The 19,573-nt window shown below is 42.7% G+C and overlaps 1 protein-coding gene across 1 annotated transcript in view; it reads left to right on the top strand.

The window, feature by feature from the left end:
• The window catches only part of LOC121867079 (nuclear speckle splicing regulatory protein 1-like), a 95,114-nt gene extending 85,991 nt beyond the window's left edge, over positions 1-9,123 (top strand). The window contains exon 9 of the mRNA XM_042366834.1: positions 8,355-9,123. Coding sequence (XP_042222768.1) covers positions 8,355-9,104 — 750 coding nt within the window. The 3' untranslated portion in view covers positions 9,105-9,123. The remainder of the gene's footprint in view (positions 1-8,354) is intronic.
• Positions 9,124-19,573: the final 10,450 nt, after the last annotated feature.

Raw genomic sequence — 19,573 nt, 5'->3', positions numbered from 1 at the left:
TCTTGACATTAGAATTTGCACAAATTTCAGTAGTACAGTATCTTGAAATCAAGGCTTGGTGATAATTGTGAGAATCATGACAATGTACTGTATTCCCTTTCACTTAGGTATTTAAAGATGATAAAGTATCATAATTACTAAGAAATGCATTTTGCAATCAGTAATATCAACCCCAACAACCATCCATAAATAGTGTGGGGTGCAGATAAGTTTGGGGGGCATTTTACAAGAAATTGCCGAATTACGTTGGGATGTGATCCGAAAAACTCGCAACATAAATAGGATTCAATTTTCCCATAGTCTTAGTGTTGTAATTTGATGATACATTACCAGGCCAAATTTTCAGACACCTTAAACGAACGTAAACCACACAATACGTGAATTAATGAAAAAAAATTAACAAAGCAATACAGAACACAGACACAAGGAACTCGCCAAAATAAAATCAAGGATGTATATGCCTTCACCAGTATAATTACAGGATTCCTTGCAGAACATTTCCCACTTTGATTGTCATGACCCTCATGTGCTTTGTGATTTTTATGATCCTGTGGTCCTCATCTACACACTGTGGTCCTCATCTACACACTGTGGTCCTCATCTACCCACTATGGCCCTCATCTACCCACTGTGGTCCTTATCTACCCACTGTGGTCCTTATCTGCCCACTGTGGTCCTCATCTACCCACTATGGTCCACATCTACACACTGTGGTCCTCATCTACACACTGTGGTCGTCATCTACCCACTATGGTCCACATCTACACACTGTGGTCCTCATCTACACACTGTGGTCCTCATCTACCCACTATGGTCCACATCTACACACTGTGGTCCTCATCTACCCACTGTGGTCCTCATCTACCCACTATGGTCCACATCTACACACTGTGGTCCTCATCTACACACTGTGGTCGTCATCTACCCACTATGGTCCACATCTACACACTGTGGTCCTCATCTACCCACTATGGTCCACATCTACACACTGTGGTCCTCATCTACACACTGTGGTCCTCATCTACCCACCATGGTCCACATCTACACACATCTACACTGTGGTCCCCATCTACACACTGTGGTCCCCATCTACCCACCATGGTCCACATCTACACATCCTGGTCCCCATCTACCCACCATGGTCCACATCTACACACTGTGGTCATCTCATCTCCATGGTCCACACACATGGTCCACATGGTCTACACACTGTGGTCCTCATCTACACACTGTGGTCCTCATCTACCCACTATGGTCCACATCTACACACTGTGGTCCTCATCTACACACTGTGGTCCTCATCTACCCACTATGGTCCACATCTACACACTGTGGTCGTCATCTACACACTGTGGTCGTCATCTAAACACTGTGGTCCTCATCTACACACTGTGGTCCTCATCTACCCACTATGGCCCTCATCTACCCACTGCGGTCCTCATCTACCCACTGTGGTCCTTATCTGCCCACTGTGGTCCTCATCTACCCACTATGGTCCACATCTACACACTGTGGTCCTCATCTACACACTGTGGTCCTCATCTACACACAGTGGTCCTCATCTACACACTGTGGTCCTCATCTACCCTGGTCCCATCTACACTGTGGTCTCAACTACAACTGTGGTCTCATCTGTGGTCCTCATCTACACACTGTGGTCCTCATCTTCACACTGTGGTCCTCATCTACCTGTGGTCCTTAGCCCACAGGTCTCATCTACCCACTGGTTTTCATCTACACACTGTTCCTCATCTCCAAACTGTGGTCTCATCTACCCTGTGGTCATCTACACACGGTCCTCATCTACACACTGGTCTCATCTACCCACTGTGGTCATCTACCCACTGTGGTCCTCCTTCCCACTGTGGTCTCATCTACCCACTGTGCCTCTTGCCCACTGTGGTCTCATCTACACACTGTGGTCTTCATCTCCAAACTGTGGTCTCATCTACACACTGTGGTCCTCATCTACACACTTTGGTCCTCATCTACACACTGTGGTCCTCATCTACACTGTGGTCTCATCTACCTGTGGTCTCATCTACCCACTGTGGTCTCATCTACCCTGTGGTCCTCATCTACCCACTGTGGTCTCATCTACACTGTGGTCCTTATCTGCCCCTGTGGTCTCATCTAACCACTAAGGTCTCATCACACTGTGGTCCTCATCTACACACTGTGGTCTCATCTACACACTGTCTCCTTCCACTGGTCCTCTTCACTGGTCTCCAACTACACACTGTGGTCTCATCACCCACTGTGCTCCTCCACCACCCGCTGGTCCTCATCTACCCACTGTTCCTCATCTCCACTGTGGTCCTTATCTCCCACTGTTGTCTCATCTACCCACTGTGGTCCTCATCTACACACTGTGGTCCTCATTCCAAGCGCACTCATCTACACATGGTCTTCATCACATGGTCCTCATCTTCCCACTGGTCCTATCTCCCCTGTTGTCTCATCTACCCACTTTGGTCCTACCCACTGTGGTCCTCATCTCCAAACTGTGGTCTCATCTACACACTGTGGCTCATCTGCACTGTGGTCCTCATCTACACACTGGTCCTCAACTACACACTGTGGTCCTCATCTACCCACTGGTCCCTCATCTACCCACTGGTCCTCATCTACCCTGCTTCCTCATCTACCCACTGTGGTCCTTATCTGCCCACTGTGGTCTCATCTACCCATATGCTCTCATTTACACACTGTGGTCCTCATCTCAAACTCCTTGGTCCCCATCTACACACTGTGGTCCTCTTCCACTGTGGTCCTCTCTCCAACTGTGGTCCCATCCACTTGGTCCTCATCTACACACTGTGGTCCTCATCACACACTGTGGTCTCATCTACAAACTGTGGTCTCATCTACAAACTTGGTCTCATCTACCCACTGTGGTCTCTCACCCCACTGTGGTCTCATCACCCATGGTCTTATCTGCCCACTGTGGCCTCATCTACCCATTATGCTCCCCATTTACACACTGTGGTCCTCTCCAAACTGTGGTCCTCATCTACCTTGGTCCTCATCTACACACTGTGGTCCTCCCTACAAACTGTGGTCCTCATCTACACTGTGGTCCTCATCTCACAAACTTTGGTCCTCATCACAAACTGTGGTCCTCATCTACAAATGTGTCCTCCCATCTACACACTGGGTCCTCATCTACAAACTTTGGTCTCATCTACAAACCAGGTCCTCATCCAACCTGTGGTCTCATCTACACACTGTGGTCTCATCCACACTGGGTCCTTCTCTACACACTGTGGTTCTCATCTACACACTTGGTTCTCATCTACACTGTGGTCCTCATCTACACACTGTGGTCCTCATCTACAAACTGTGGTCTCATCTACACACTGTGGTCTCATCTCACCTCTGTCCTTCTCCCCACACTGTGGTTTCTCATCTACTCACTGTGGTTCTCATCTACTCACTGTGGTTCTCATCTACACACTGTGGTCCTCATCTACACACTGTGGTCCTCATCTACACTGGGTCCTTCTCCACCCATGTGGTTCCATCCTCACTGTGGTTCTCATCTCTCACTGTGGTTCTCATCTACACACTGTGGTCCTCATCTACACTGTGGTCTCATCTACCACTGTGGTTCTCATCTACACACTGTGGTCCTCATCTACACACTGGGTCCTTCTCTACCCACTGTGGTCTCATCTACCCTGTGGTCCTCATCTACACTGTGGTCTCATCTACCCTGTGGTCCTCATCTACCCACTGTGGTTCTCATCTACCACTATGGTCTCATCTACAAACTGTGGTCCTCATCATACTGGGTCTCATTGGGTCTCATCTACCACTGTGGTCCATCTCCCTGTGGTCCTCATCTACCACTGTCGTCCTCATCTACCCACTGGTTTTCATCTCCCATTGTGGTCTCATCTACACCTGTGGTCCCTCATCTACAAACTGTATCCCCATCTAAACCAGGTCCCCATCTACCCACCAGGTCCTCATCTACCCACTCAGGTCTCATCTACCCACTGTGGTCCTTATCTGCCCCACTGTGGTCCCCCATCTACCCATTATGCTCCCCCATTTACACACTGTGGTCCCTTAATTCTAAACTGTGGTCCTCATCTACACACTGTGGTCCTCATCTACACACTGTGGTCCTCATCTACAAACTGTGGTCCTCATCTACACACTGTGGTCCTCATCTACAAACTTTGGTCCTCATCTACAAACTGTGGTCGTCATCTACAAACTGTGGTCCTCATCTACACACTGTGGTCCTCATCTACACACTGCGGTCCTTCTCTACACACTGTGGTTCTCATCTACTCACTGTGGTTCTCATCTACTCACTGTGGTTCTCATCTACACACTGTGGTCCTCATCTACACACTTTGGTCCTCATCTACACACTGCGGTCCTTCTCTACCCACTGTGGTTCTCATCTACTCACTGTGGTTCTTATCTACTCACTGTGGTTCTCATCTACACACTGTGGTCCTCATCTACACACTGTGGTCCTCATCTACCCACTATGGTCCACATCTACACACTGTGGTCCTCATCTACACACTGTGGTCCTCATCTACCCACTATGGTCCACATCTACACACTGTGGTCGTCATCTACACACTGTGGTCGTCATCTAAACACTGTGGTCCTCATCTACACACTGTGGTCCTCATCTACCCACTATGGCCCTCATCTACCCACTGCGGTCCTCATCTACCCACTGTGGTCCTTATCTGCCCACTGTGGTCCTCATCTACCCACTATGGTCCACATCTACACACTGTGGTCCTCATCTACACACTGTGGTCCTCATCTACACACAGTGGTCCTCATCTACACACTGTGGTCCTCATCTACAAACTTTGGTCCTCATCTACAAACTGTGGTCCTCATCTACAAACTGTGGTCCTCATCTACACACTGTGGTCCTCATCTACAAACTTTGGTCCTCATCTACAAACTGTGGTCCTCATCTACAAACTGTGGTCCTCATCTACACACTGTGGTCCTCATCTACACACTGCGGTCCTTCTCTACACACTGTGGTTCTCATCTACTCACTGTGGTTCTCATCTACACACTGTGGTCCTCATCTACACACTGTGGTCCTCATCTACAAACTGTGGTCCTCATCTACACACTGTGGTCCTCATCTACACACTGCGGTCCTTCTCACACACTGTGGTTCTCATCTACTCACTGTGGTTCTCATCTACTCACTGTGGTTCTCATCTACACACTGTGGTCCTCATCTACACACTTTGGTCCTCATCTACACACTGCGGTCCTTCTCTACCCACTGTGGTTCTCATCTACTCACTGTGGTTCTCATCTACTCACTGTGGTTCTCATCTACACACTGTGGTCCTCATCTACACACTGCGGTCCTCATCTACCCACTGTGGTTCTCATCTACACACTGTGGTCCTCATCTACACACTGTGGTCCTCCTCTACCCACTGTGGTCCTCATCTACCCACTGTGGTCCTCATCTACACACTGTGGTCCTCATCTACCCACTGTGGTTCTCATCTACCCACTATGGTCTCATCTACACACTGTGGTCCTCATCTACATACTGCGGTCCTCATTGCGGTCCTCATCTACCCACTGTGGTCATCATCTGCCCACTGTGGTCCTCATCTACCCACTGTCGTCCTCATCTACCCACTGAGGTTTTCATCTACCCATTGTGGTCCTCATCTACAAACTGTGGTCCTCATCTACACACTGTGGTCTTCATCTACAAACTGTGGTCTTCATCTACAAACTGTGGTCCTCATCTATCCACTGTGGTCTTCATCTACACACTGTGGTCCTCATGTATGCACTGTGGTCCTTGTTTACCCAATGTGGTCCTCATCTACACACTGTGGTCCTCATGTATGCACTTTGGTCCTCTTCTACACACTGTGGTCCTCATTTACCCACTGTGGTCCTCATCTACCCACTGTGGTCCTCATCTACACACTGTGGTCCTCATCTACACCCTGTGGTCCTCATCTACCCACTGTGGTCCTCATCTACCACTGTGGTCTCATCACCCACTGTGGTCTCATCTACACTCTGTGGTCCTCATCACGCCCACTGTGATCTCATCTGCACACTGGTCTCATCTACACACTGTGGTCCTCCAATTTTACCCACTGTGGTCCTCATCTACCCACTGTGGTCTCATCTGCACACTGGTCCTCATCTACCCTGTGGTCTCCATCTACACTGTGGTCCTCATCTACACACTGTGGTCTCATCTCTACACACTGTGGTCCTCATCTACACTGTGGTCCTCATTTACCCACTGTGGTCTGTCTACCCCACTGTGGTCTCATCTCTACCCCACTGTGGTCTCATCTACACACTGTGGTCCTCATCTACACCTGTGGTCCCTATCTACACTGTGGTCCTCATCTACACCTGTGGTCCCCATCACACACTGCTGGTCCCTATCTACACCTGTGGTCTCATCTACAACTTTGGTCTCATCTACACACTGCTTGGCCCTCATCTCACACTGGTCCTCATCTACACTGTGGTCTCATCTACACACTGCGGTCTCATCTCTACACTGTAGTCTCATCTACCCACTGTAGTTCTCTGTCTACCCTGTGGTTTCTCATCTACCCACTGTGGTCATCATCTGCCCACTGTGGTCTCATCTATCCACTGGCCAGTCTTCATCTACACACTGTGGTCTCATGTATGCACTTTGGTCCTCTTCTACACACCTGTGGTCCTCATCCACACTGTGGTCCTCAACTACACACTGTGGTCCTCATGTATACACTTTGGTCCTCTTCTACACACTGTGGTCCTCATCTACCCACTGTGGTCCTCATCTACCCACTGTGGTCCTCATCTACACACTGTGGTCCTCATCCACCCACTGTGATCCTCATTTACACACTGGTCCTCAACTACACTGGTCCTCAGCTACACACTGTGGTCCTCATCTACACACTGTGGTCCTCATCTACACACTGTGGTTACTCATCTACACACTGTGGTTTTCATCTACACACTGTGGTTCTCATCTACACACTGTGGTTCTCATCTACACACTGCTGGTCCTCATCTACACACTGTGGTCCTCATCTACTTTGTGGTCCTCATCTGCACACTGTGGTCCTGATCTACACTGGTCCTGATCTACCCATTGTGGTTCTGATCTACACACTGTGGTCCTCATTTACACACTGTGGTCCGCATCTACCACTGCAGTTCAGTGTCGATAGTATGTAACTTTAGTACTGGCAATACTGTATGGTAGTCAAAAGGCATTACGTTAGAATTATAGGATGAGTAGTTAGCTCGATGGTCCATCAGTGATCTGGTAAACCTCTACCTTAATCTCTTGTGGTTAGTATGTTCTCATCAGGTATGTTTGAGAGGAGATGCAAACTCGTTGATAGAAAGAGAGAGTTCTATTTGGTAACTTCAAACAGGAGGCTATGAGAAGGCGTGATACCGAGTTGGCTGGTCTTCAGCGTGGGCTCTTGTGCAATATAAATACAGTTAGCCGTACGGCGTGATGTTGGCCATCTTGTCGTCATATAGCAAGAATAACAACCAACATAAAATACATAACAGAATGTTTCAATCAACAAAACTGTTGAAATGCCTTGCACCCATCCATATCGGAAGTCATGCAACATGTTTATACATATAGATATATAAACATTACTAATAATGCTAATTCTGTACAGTAACCCTTGTTACTTGCGGAGGTTATGTTCCAGGGAAATGGCGTGGATAGGCAAAACCGCGAATAGCAACTTAGACAACGTTAGTGCAATACTGTTCACCTATACCAAACAACCAACCAGCCGTGGCTGCATTCATCCTCTCTTTTAACTTATCTAATAATTCAACTTTCTTTGTCAGGGTCATCACTGACTTCTGCCTTTTACATTTCATTCCACTCGCATCACTAGCACTGACACTAGGCAGTATTTTAGGGGTCATTTCACATAGAAACACTGAAGTTTTGAGAGTACAGCACGAGATACTGCATGGGGTGACCAACATAGCCACTATCTGCTTTCTCTGAATCGTCAAAATAGTAAATCACAAACCTGCAAATGGCCAGGGTCTACTGTACTGTATATTGGTCATCATCTTCCCACTGTGCTGTGATTACATGTTAAATGTGATTTTTTTAGGGTGCAGCTGTATTGCTGGGTAGGTGGAGAGACAAAGGAATATGCATTAAAGTACTTTTTAACATTTCCATAATTCTGTACTCTATATGTTGAGCATTACTATATTTTTTTTTTTTGGGGGGGGGGGAAAGGGTGGTTAAATTTTTCTAAACTATAAGTTATAAGCTTTTCACATGTAAAATTTGTATTTAATTGTATTTTCTTCTCCAGAAATCTTACGACGAAAAATCTCAAGAGAAGCCTAGAAGGGATAAAAAAGAAGATAAACATAAAGAACCACTAAAAGTGAAAGATAGAAAAGAAAGAAAAAGTTCATCAGATAAGGATAAAAGGGAAAGGAGAGAGTCATCAGACAAGGAGAGACATAAGCACAGAAGTAAAGATACTGAAAAGGACAAAAAATCAAGAGAAGAACGGAGCAAAGATAAAGACAAAGACAGAGATTATAGAGATAAAGATAAAATCAAAAGTAAAGATACAAATAAAGATGAACACATAAGTGACAGAGATAAGGATAAAAGCAGAGTGAAGCACAGGAACAGTAAAGATGGTGAAAGAGAGAGGCATAAAAGTATTAGCAGCAACAGTAATGATAAAGAGAAGAAAGATAAGGAAAGAAGAGATTCCAGAGATAAACGAGATGATCAAGACAGAAAACACAAAGATAAACATAAAGACAGGAGAGATTCAAAAGGTGATAAAGACAGAAAAAGAAGAGATAGTGAAAAAAGTGAAAGAAAACGAAAACACAGTGAATCTCGTAATGATGATAGGAAGAGAAGAGAAAGTGATAAAGACATTTCAAAGAGAACAGACAAAGATGATGATGAGAAACAAAAGGTAGAAGTTAGTACAAGTGAAGATGTGGTATTTGACTCTTACCAAATGGGCAAACACTTCTCCTCACACACGGACTGTAACACCAAAGATGCTGAGCCAACATCTACTGTTGTTGGGTAAGTCTTTATCTCTCTATTCATATTATGTCCTTGTCATCCGTGTAGGTTTAGACGCTAACCAAACTGCACGGTTAACTTTAAACCCATTTATCCACAGCTTTTCCGGTTACTGAGAAACGTTTCCGAGTGTTTAAACTAGACCTCTTGCTCAGACGCACACTAGCCAACTTCCCCAGAACGTTTCTGGGTGTTGGAGATGTTTTCCTTGACTCGAAACTACCAGAGTCCATAGATTCAGTTCTAATTAAATTAGAAACATCATTTCTTTTCTATAATAATCCAGAATACTTTATCTAAAAGTTTGGTTAAATAAATATACAGGTAGTCCCCGACTTACGATGAGGTTAGTGACTCAAATCCAGGTCGTAAGTCGGAATGGTCGTAAGTCCGCCATAGATTAAAAAAAAAAAAAAAAAGAATCTACAATGGATACAGTACAGTAAAAGTAATAAATAATGAGGAATGGATACAGTGTGACTGAGCACTTACCTTAAATGTAGTCAGCTGAATGCACACAGGGCCCCCATAATTTTCTATTTACAGGATACATGGAGACTATATTAATTGGAAGAAGCAGAAGAGGAGACAGGGCTGGGTGGGTCATCAATGTCGCTTCCTTCAGACAGGTTTATGTACTGTGGTAACTTGCTGGTTGAAGGTATTGGATCATCTTGAGGGAGTGAAGAGGCAGCACTGGTGGGGCGTGAGGAGACAGCACTGGGGGACTTCTTGAAATAGATGTCCAATTTAGACTGCACAGTTTGCTTTTTCTTTTCATTATAAATTTCTCTGTAGCAAGCAAGTGCATCTTGGATCGTTCTGTCAACTTTGGCATAACGCTCATAATTTTGATCCATGCCATCAAACATTTGCATTGCTTTATTAATTGTAGCAAATGCCTCTGCCATATGTTTCACTGAAAACTTTTTGGGGGGTGCAGGTTCTTCTACATTTTGTCTCTCTTCTTCCTCTGCAATTTTCTGTGCATCTAGTTCAATAAGATCCTCATTACTGAGCTCTTCTGCTACACTTTCAACCAACTGTACAACATCTTCATTATCAATTTCTAACTGAAGCTGTTTACCTAACTCCACTATCTTGTTACTAATATCCAAAATAACTTCATTTTCATTAAATCCTTTGAAACTGTGCACATATCTTTTCAGGATTTTCTTCCATATTCCATTCATGCAATGTTTTGTAACCTGATCCCATGCTGCACTAATGTTCTTTATACATGACAAAATGTTGTACTCCTTCCAAAACTCTCTGAGCGTTTTCTCACCTTCAGTAGCAGCAACAGCCTGAGCGAAGGTCGCGCGTAAATAATACTCTTTAAAGGCAGCAATAGCACCTTGATCCATGTGTTGGATGATAGAAGTAGTGTTAGATGGAATGTACACTACCTTAACATCAGGGTGCATGTCGTCCAGGTGTAGTGGGTGTCCCGGAGCATTATCCAAAATCAGTAAAATCTTGAATGGAATCTGTTGTTGCAGACAATACTCCTTGGCTCGTGGAATGAAACAAGTCATGAACCAATCCTCAAACAGTACTAGGGTCATCCAGGCTCTCTTATTACTGCGATAAAACACTGGCAGTGTGTGCTTGCTGACATGTTTAAAAGCCCTGGGGTTCTCTGAATGATAGATCATGAAGGGCTTTAGCTTGAAACCAGCAACATTCCCCCCCCCAACAGAAGGGTAATTCTGTCCTTAAATGCCTTGAATCCGGGCATTGTTTTCGCCTCTTTGTGGATGTATGTCCGCTCAGGCATGCGCTTCCACAATAATCCAGTCTCATCCACATTGAATATTTGCTCAGGCAAATAATTCCCTTCCACAATCACATCGTCTAACTCTCCTTAAAAGCTTCGGTAGCACCAACTTCGGTAGCACCAACATCGGCACTAGCTGCCTCTCCACTCACCTTAACATTGTGTAGACTGTAGCGCTTTTTAAATCTATCAAACCACCCATATCTTCCTGTAAAGGTTTGATCACATTCATCTCCTGCCTGCTCCTTCAGGCTTTGGAACAGGCTTCTTGCTTTAGCCTGTATGGTTAGAAGGCTTAAGGGTACACGCTTCTGTATCTGGTTTTCTATCCATATCACCAATAATTTTTCCATGTCATGAATAGGACCTTGTCTTCTCTTTGATATTATAGTTCCCTTTATAGGTGTTGTTCCTTTCACTACTTCATGAATACGTTCCTTGTCCTTCAGAATAGTGGATATAGTCGAGTGTGAGAAACCTAGGTCGCTTGAGATTGTTGCTACTGTTTTTCCATTCTCATGCTGTGTTATTATCTTCATTTTCAACTCAAAAGTAATTGCCTGTCTCTTTTTCTTTGGAACACCTTCAGCACTCTCACTTTTATGCTTTCCAGTCATTATAAAGTCAATTCAATACGATAATAACGAAAGTTCACAGCGCGATCAGTATAGGATACGATAGCCAAACACAAACAAAGCGCTCCACTGAGTGAGCGTACCCATGAGGCGACCCGAGACGCGCCACCCACTTGCCCGGACGGAAACGTTTCGGTATAGAAAATGCGCGCATCATTTGAAAATATTTTTGGTCACAACTGCCACGGTCGTATGTCCCGACGGACGTACAGTCAAAGCAGGTCGTAAGTACCAATGGACGTAGTCCATGTGGTCGTAAGTCGGGGTTTAGCTGTATATATGCAAAATGAACAATACAATTCATTAATACTAAGTAGATTATTAAAACACAGGAGAATAGATGGCATTGTATTCTTGAGTAACGATGGTTCTACATAAAAAACTACAGAAATAAGACCCTGGTTGTAGCTGAAGTTAACTTGATGTAAAAAATTAATACCTGTATGCATGTTTTAAGTAATGTTATTTAATGTTAATAAATGGAGCAATAGAAGTAGCTAACCACTAATGGTAAAGAAATAAAGCGAGACATTAAGAACACCAATGTATGTAATTGCGTACATGTGAAAACATATCGTCATTTCTCTACATAAGAATATGAAAGCAACACTTATTTACTGTTCAAATATGTTTTAAATAATACTTACTAATGTTAAACAAAAATTCTACTCACCAATGGTGGTATAGTCTAAAGCATTAGGATAGCCAATGATGTTTGAGTTTTTACTCAGATGACGAAGTCATCAGGTTAACTCTGGCTGAACCTGTAGTTTTCCATAAAGCTGTAGCTAAAACTTACTGAACCTGAAGTTGTTGATGAAGCTGCTTATGATGCTGAATTTGATGGTGTATCTTAAGTTGGTGGTTTAGGCCTTCGAATAATAAAGCTGTCGAAAGAACCTTTCACAGCTGCTTTCTCTTCTTATTATAGTATTGTACATCTCTATGTAGAGGTCATTTGTGTTTTTCATGTCCCCTTTAATTTTAATATTTTGTCCTGTTAATTGGTCCACTTCAGAAAATATGTTCATTGCTTGCTCCATATAATATTCACAGACCTCTCTCAGCTTTTTCATATCGTTTTAACACATCTAGGCCAGTCGGCCTCCTGCAGTATCCCACTTTCTTATGTACACTTTCTTTTAGCCTTTGAACCAGCACTACCATCACTTGCACTCTTGCTCATGTTGAATAGGGATGCAAAAATTCCATAAGAAACCTGAGAAAGTTTTTCTCCTTTTCCTGTTCAGGTGCATGAAAACAAAGGGCCCGCCAGCTACAACTGTTTATACTAGTGATGCTGGCGTCACCACTAACAAGCCCTGCAGCCTCCTTTGCACAAGGCGTTTTTTTTTTATAATACATATCGTTATTTAATTATTATTTATATGATATTTTTTGTTCTATTTTCATCATAAATACAAAGAAAATAATGGCATAAATTGAATTGGGTCCTAAATTAACCAAGGTCTTAATTGTGAATCGCCGTTAGTAGAACCATCGTTATCAAAGGCTTTCCTGTACATTTTCAGTTGCCCGCCAGCGTTACGTTTACTATTCGTTAGGTGACTGTAAAGTAGCTGCTTTGGCAGTCTACTGTCATCCATGCGGGTAACATGGCCAGTCCAGCGTATTTGTTCATAGATAATTGTAGCCTCGATGCTCCTACAGTTGGTGTCAGCAAGAATACTGGCATTTATTCTCTTGTCTTCCCAGCGAACTCGGAGGATGGAACATAGACTACAGTACATTTGTGAAAGTTTGCAAGTGCCTTAATGTGCTTCCTGTATGTGACCCATGTGGGAGGGGGGGACCACTACTCAATAAACGTGTAACTTTGTAGATAATTTCAGCACCCTACAGCTGAAGACACGGTTTTGGAATCTGCCAAAGGCTTGAAATGCACATCTGTTCCGATGTTGAATCTCTTCATCGATGTCCGCTGTGGTGGACAGGTGGGAGTCGGAATACCGAAAGTGGGTAACTTTAGTGAGGGTAGTCCCGTTAAGCAGAGATGGATGGTGGAGGTGTGGCTGAACCAGGGGCAGGCTGAAAGAGAATCTGAGTCTAACATAGATTCACCTCAAGACTGAAGTGTGCATACGCATCTGTAAAGGTGTTCAGGATCTCCTGTGGGTCACGTTCAGTGTGAGCGACAAGGGTGAGGTCGTCTGCATACTGAAGGTCAGTAATGGAAGCTGCCGACACCTTTGTTCTTGCGTGGAGTCGTCTTTTGTGTTTCACATGCTTTATTTTTATACCAGTCATTCTTTAGATTGTGAAGTTCCCGCTGGTGTAAACTTTCGGTCTGGCCGAGGGTCTCAGGTTTTTGTCATAACAGTATTAAGAGTATCCCATTCGGCATTAGAATTTGGGTTGTTTGTTGGGTTGCTTATCAGCCCATGTTCAAGCTGCTCTCTGAAGGCTGGTGCTACAGCTGGATCCTCCAGACGCTTAGTGTTAATACCCCTTCTGGAGGATTGTTGCTTTCCCCGTTTTGGGGCGACTTGAAGTGAGACCTTGCATCTGACAAGTCGATAATCAGTGTCACAGTCTGAGCCACTCAAGGCATGGGTGATAAGGATATCTCTGCGATCTCTTTCTCTGACAATGATGTAGTAAATGAGATGCCGGTGTTTGGATTGTGGGTGTTGCCACGAACCCTTAAACTTGTCGGCCTGCCTAAACAAGGTATTGGTGATAGTGAGGTTGTGTGCAGCACACTTGCTGAGGAGGAGTAAACCATTGGGATTACAGTCAACCCTCACTTTACGCGGTTAATGTAACCCACAGGGTACCGCGGAAAGTGAGAAACGCGTAAAGTGAATAACATAACATATGGGATTAAATGAAATAGAGACCAGCTGACCCCCAAACTCCACTTTTTCCAACACAATACCTATGTTCTAGTAAAAATAACATCTTAATTTTATGATGGTACATGCACACAATTAATACTTAAGAGAAATAGAGAAATACAGTCGCCAGGTTAATGTCCATTCAAATAATGGACACGACTCTCTCCCCCTCTTCTCACACTACACTGCTGGCTCTTCCCTCTGAGAAATTTTGGGGGGAAAACCAGGTATAGTAATAAATAATACCTCAAACTAAAGTTAGGATAATATAATTGACATTGCTGGATTCCTTGTAAGACCAGGAATATTTTGAATATAAATGTCATATATTTTTCACAAAAGATAACATATTTACTCAGATTAAACATTTTATCTAAAATTTGTATGTCTAATGCAAAATATATGATGTTTATATTCAAAATGATCACCAAATTGTAAGAATTCCAGCAATGTAAATTATATTCTGGCCGGGTAATTTGTATGAATTTTATGAGCTAAAACAAATATCTTCAGTTAATAAAAAAAAAAATATTCTTCACGACACTATCTGTCAATCAAAGTACCCCACCTTGCCTCCCCCCTCTTCCAACCGCGCGGTCAGTCCCAACCCTCCCCACCAATCCTCCCTTCAAGAGAAAGAAAAAATAAATTTTAACATTTTGTATTAAATAATACCTCAGATTAAAGTTAGGATAATATAATTGACATTGCTGGATTCCTTGTAAGACCAGGAATATTTTGAATATAAACGTCATATATTTTGCACAAAAGATAACACACTTACTCAGATTAAACATTACATCTAAAAATTTTATGTCTAATGCAAAATATATGATGTTTATATTCAAAATGATCATCAAATTATAAGAATTCCAGCAATGTAAATTATATTCTGACCAGGTAATTTGTATGAATTTTATGAGCTAAAACAAATATCTTCAGTTAATAAAAAAAAAAAAATTCTTCACACGGTAACAGATGGTCGGTCGCCGGTCCCTCCCTCCCTCCCCCCCACCAACGTCCCTACTAGATAAATGTGTGGGAATACCAGACTGTTTACCTTTTTAGTAATAAATAATAAATCAGACTAAAGTTAGGATAATATAATTGACATTGCTGGATTCCTTGTAAGACCAGGAATATTTTGAATATAAATATCATATATTTTGCACAAAAGATAACATATTTACTCAAGAGTAAACATTATATCTAAAATTTGTATGTCTAATGCAAAATCTATGATGTTTATATTCAAAATGATCATCCAATTGTAAGAATTCCAGCAATGTAAATTATATTCTGGCCGGATAATTTGTATGAATTTTATGAGCTAAATAAAAAAATTATACTTCACCGTGTAAAGGGGTACACCCACCGCGGAATGTGAGCATCCTGGGTTCTGGCAGGGCACCGCGTAAACGTGGAAACGCGGAATGTGGGACCGCGTAAAGTGAGGGTTGACTGTACACTTGCCTAGTCCATTTCTCCATATGATTCCCTGCCAAATGTCAGCATCTCTGCCAACTCTGACATTGAAGTCACCGAGGAGCACAACCTTATCTTCTCTGGGGATAGAGGTTAGCACTCTGCCAAGGTCGGCATAAAAGGCCTCCTTGATGTCATCCTCTGCATCCAGTGTTGGGGTATATGCACTGATGAAAAAAGCATGACGTGAGTGATTCAGTAGGACGTGCAGCATCATGAGGTATTCGTCGATCCCAATAGGCATTTCAGTTAGCATTTGTAGGTGCGTTGGTGGATGGCAAAGCCAACTCCATAAATGCGATTTCTATCCGCAGCAGGCTTACCCCTCCAGAAGAAGGTATAGCCAGACCCCCGTTCTGTGAGTTGACCCTTGTCTGGGAGCCGGGACTCGCTGATGGCTACTATGTCAATGTTATACCTAGCCAGCTCTTTAGCCACAAGGGCATTTCTTCTTTCAGGATGCTCATTTTTGTCAGTACTGTATCCAGAAGGGTCCTGACATTCCATGCAGCTACCATAAGAGGCTGTATACTTTGTTTTTGTTTAGAAATTTGATTTTGATTGTTTTTTCAACCACATAAGGATGTCCTTACTGGGTGCGGTTGCCCAGTCAGGTTGATTCTTTTAGGCAGGCTATGTTGAGGGCATCTTTTCTAGCCCCCTCCCCATGTGGGGTGAGCAGAGTGGCTCCTCAAAAGGACTGCTCAGTCGCACAGACAAGTCCGGATTGCACTGCTGTCCAGTTCCCAGTGCATAAACGACCATCTTATCTATGCCACCCATGTGCAGAGCTGTGACCAGTAACTCTGGCAGTCACCTCTGCCTGTCTCCATTACCACTTGTCTGTTGCCATAAGACTTTTGGGGGAATTGGGGTTTTGATGATGATGAGAGGTATGATGAGCTGGATGATGGCTGCACGTGAGTTGATTTATGTGGTGAGGCATGAGCTCAGGCTGCAAGCACATGTCTTGTTTTTCCCTTTTCCTGATCCAATGGTGCAAGTGTTGCAATGACTGGGGAGAGGGAGAGTTACAATGGACTGCCAATAGCCCAGTTTGTTGGGTTTCATCTTAGTAACCTGTCCATCAGGTATTGCCTTCGTCCGCCGGTGTAGTCGTTGGGTTCCCATGGTTGTCACCTCTTCCTCTTAAACCACCGTTGGGGTCTTTTTGGAGCTCTGTAAGCATGTCTGCCTGCTGCGGGGCTCCACCGTAGATTTTTCGAAGTCTTATACCTACCAAGGTTAATCCGCAAGGCAGCGGGGCAGTGATTGGTAGGCGCCAGGACGCGTCCACATGCCAGTGGGCCTCTGCGCCATCCTTCTGGGGCCCACGGCAACTCCGAGATCCCCTGCTGGTCTAGCTTGGGCTCCCAAGGCACCCAGTTACCCAGTTACCGTGTGTTGCCACGAGGAGGCACAGCAGGAGTCTTGATGGTGAAGAGGCTGTGTACTGACTGGGGAACACACACACACACACACACACACACACACGGGAATTAAGACAACAAGAATCCAGTGAGGGTCTTGTTGTGTGACTACATGGAGGCAAATTAAGATATCAACTGTTGAAGAGCTTATTGCTTTGCAACACTAGTGCATGTTACCACTCCTTTCCACTTCATCTCTCTAATCACCCACACCTTTCTGCTTTCTCACTCCATATTCTAAAATGTTATGTTATGTAATGTTGAAGGGATACAGCTTTGCTCAAAGTTAGGGGGTCGTCTAAATCACCAAGTATAAAATTCTTACCTCTTAAATATTGTGGTTTAGTGTGTCAAGAGTGGTGATGGAAACATCGTAAGCCACTCACAAGGTCTTACCACTAATTATTTTATACTGAAACTTACGTTTGGCAAGCTGGATTCAAATTAAGATTACCGGTATATTAAAATAATAAAAATGTATTATAAACCTGTCTAACATACCGTAAAAGAGAATTATACCCCTGTAATAAACACAGCTATCATCACACACCCCTCCCCACGCCCCCCCCATTTGCCAGTGAGGAGACAAGAAAGGGAAAGTGACCGCGAGATTGGGCTATTTTTAGCCGTGGAGGTGGTCAGTAATGCATATCGGTATATTTACTGATAATAATACTTATCTCCTATAAATAATTAATTTAAAATTTATTTTTTTACAAGGAATATTCAGTAAATGACTGCATTAATTCTTGAAACTACTGACAGTTAAATACAGACGCTTAAGTGACGTCACTAGTGTTTACACTACACCAGCTGGTAACATTTGATGCCATTACTTGAAGTGAATTGGCCTTATTTTAAGTAACTAACCATAAATAAATACAAAAAGTAAAAAAAAGATCAAAAGTGAGAAATAATATACTGTATGTATGTTGTGTTGTCAAAGTTAGAGGAACAATTCAAACTGCAATTGTGTGTAAATGAGGCAGAAAGTCAGGTCAGCGCTGAACCTGGGACTTGGTCACAATTTTCGTGATGCCATATGGCAGCAGGGTCTACCATTAGACAACACATTATGCTTCCAATATCTTCCCAGGCGGTAGTATCTACCTGTTTGGTAGCTGCCTACTACCTACACAATTTTTAGTAATATTACTTTGATACATGATAAATTAGACAAACAATGAAAATAAACATCAAATTTAATTACCAAGACGCTTCCCATTGGCAGCTGTAAGAAGAGGGGGAGATGGGCTATTTTTATCCCGTCTTTGTGTCTGAAGTGGCCAGTAATACCATATATTTACTGATCATAATACTTATCTCCTATAAATAATTAATTTAAAATTTATTTTTTACATAGAATATTCAGTAAATGACTTTTAAATAAATAAACAAATAATTCGGTAAATCTATTTCAAGTAAATGGAAAATAAGCAAACAAATGTTATTTACCACCACCCTTCCCTCTGGCTCAGGGTGAGATGGAGGGGAGATAAAGAAGGCTATTTATAGCCCGTCTTTGTGTCTGAAGTGACCAGTACCCTAATGCACCATAAATAATTCATTTAACATTTATTTTTTGTACATATATGTATGTATATATATATATATATATATATATATATATATATATATATATATATATATATATATATATATATATATATATATATATATATATATATATATATATATATATATATATATATATACCCGCCTAACGCGGTTTCACTTACAGCGTTTATCATATACGCGGTGCCTCGCCAGATGAACTTTCACTTAACACGGATTTTTCCACATATACGCGGTGAGTGTCCGGCAGAATGCTATTTTTAGATTTGCCCACCTGCCTGACTGCCTGTTTTAGCTCATAAAATTCATACAAATTCCAGCCAGAATATAATTTACATTGCTGGAATTCTTATAATTTGATCATTTTGAATATAAACATCATATATTTTGCATTAGACATACAAATCTTAGATAAAAATTTTTCTCAGAATAACTATGTTATCTTTTGTGCAAAATATATGACATTTATATTCAAAATATTCCCTGGTCTTACAAAGGAATCCACATGTCAATTATATTATCCTAACTTTAGTTTGAGGTATTATTTATTAAAATTTAGTGGTTATCCCACACATCTCCTTGGGACGTTGGTGGGGGTGAGAGCAGAGGACCGACCGACCATCTGTTACCCGTGAAGAATTATTTTTTTTTATTAACTGAGATATTTGTTTAGCTCATAAAATTCATACAAATTCCAGTCTGAATATAAT

Source organism: Homarus americanus, unplaced genomic scaffold (genome assembly GCF_018991925.1).
Source record: "Homarus americanus isolate GMGI-L3 unplaced genomic scaffold, GMGI_Hamer_2.0 scaffold6317, whole genome shotgun sequence".
Taxonomy (NCBI): Eukaryota; Metazoa; Arthropoda; class Malacostraca; order Decapoda; family Nephropidae; genus Homarus; species Homarus americanus.
The sequence above is the reverse complement of the archived record's forward strand: the minus strand, read 5'-3'. Positions and strand labels throughout refer to the sequence as shown.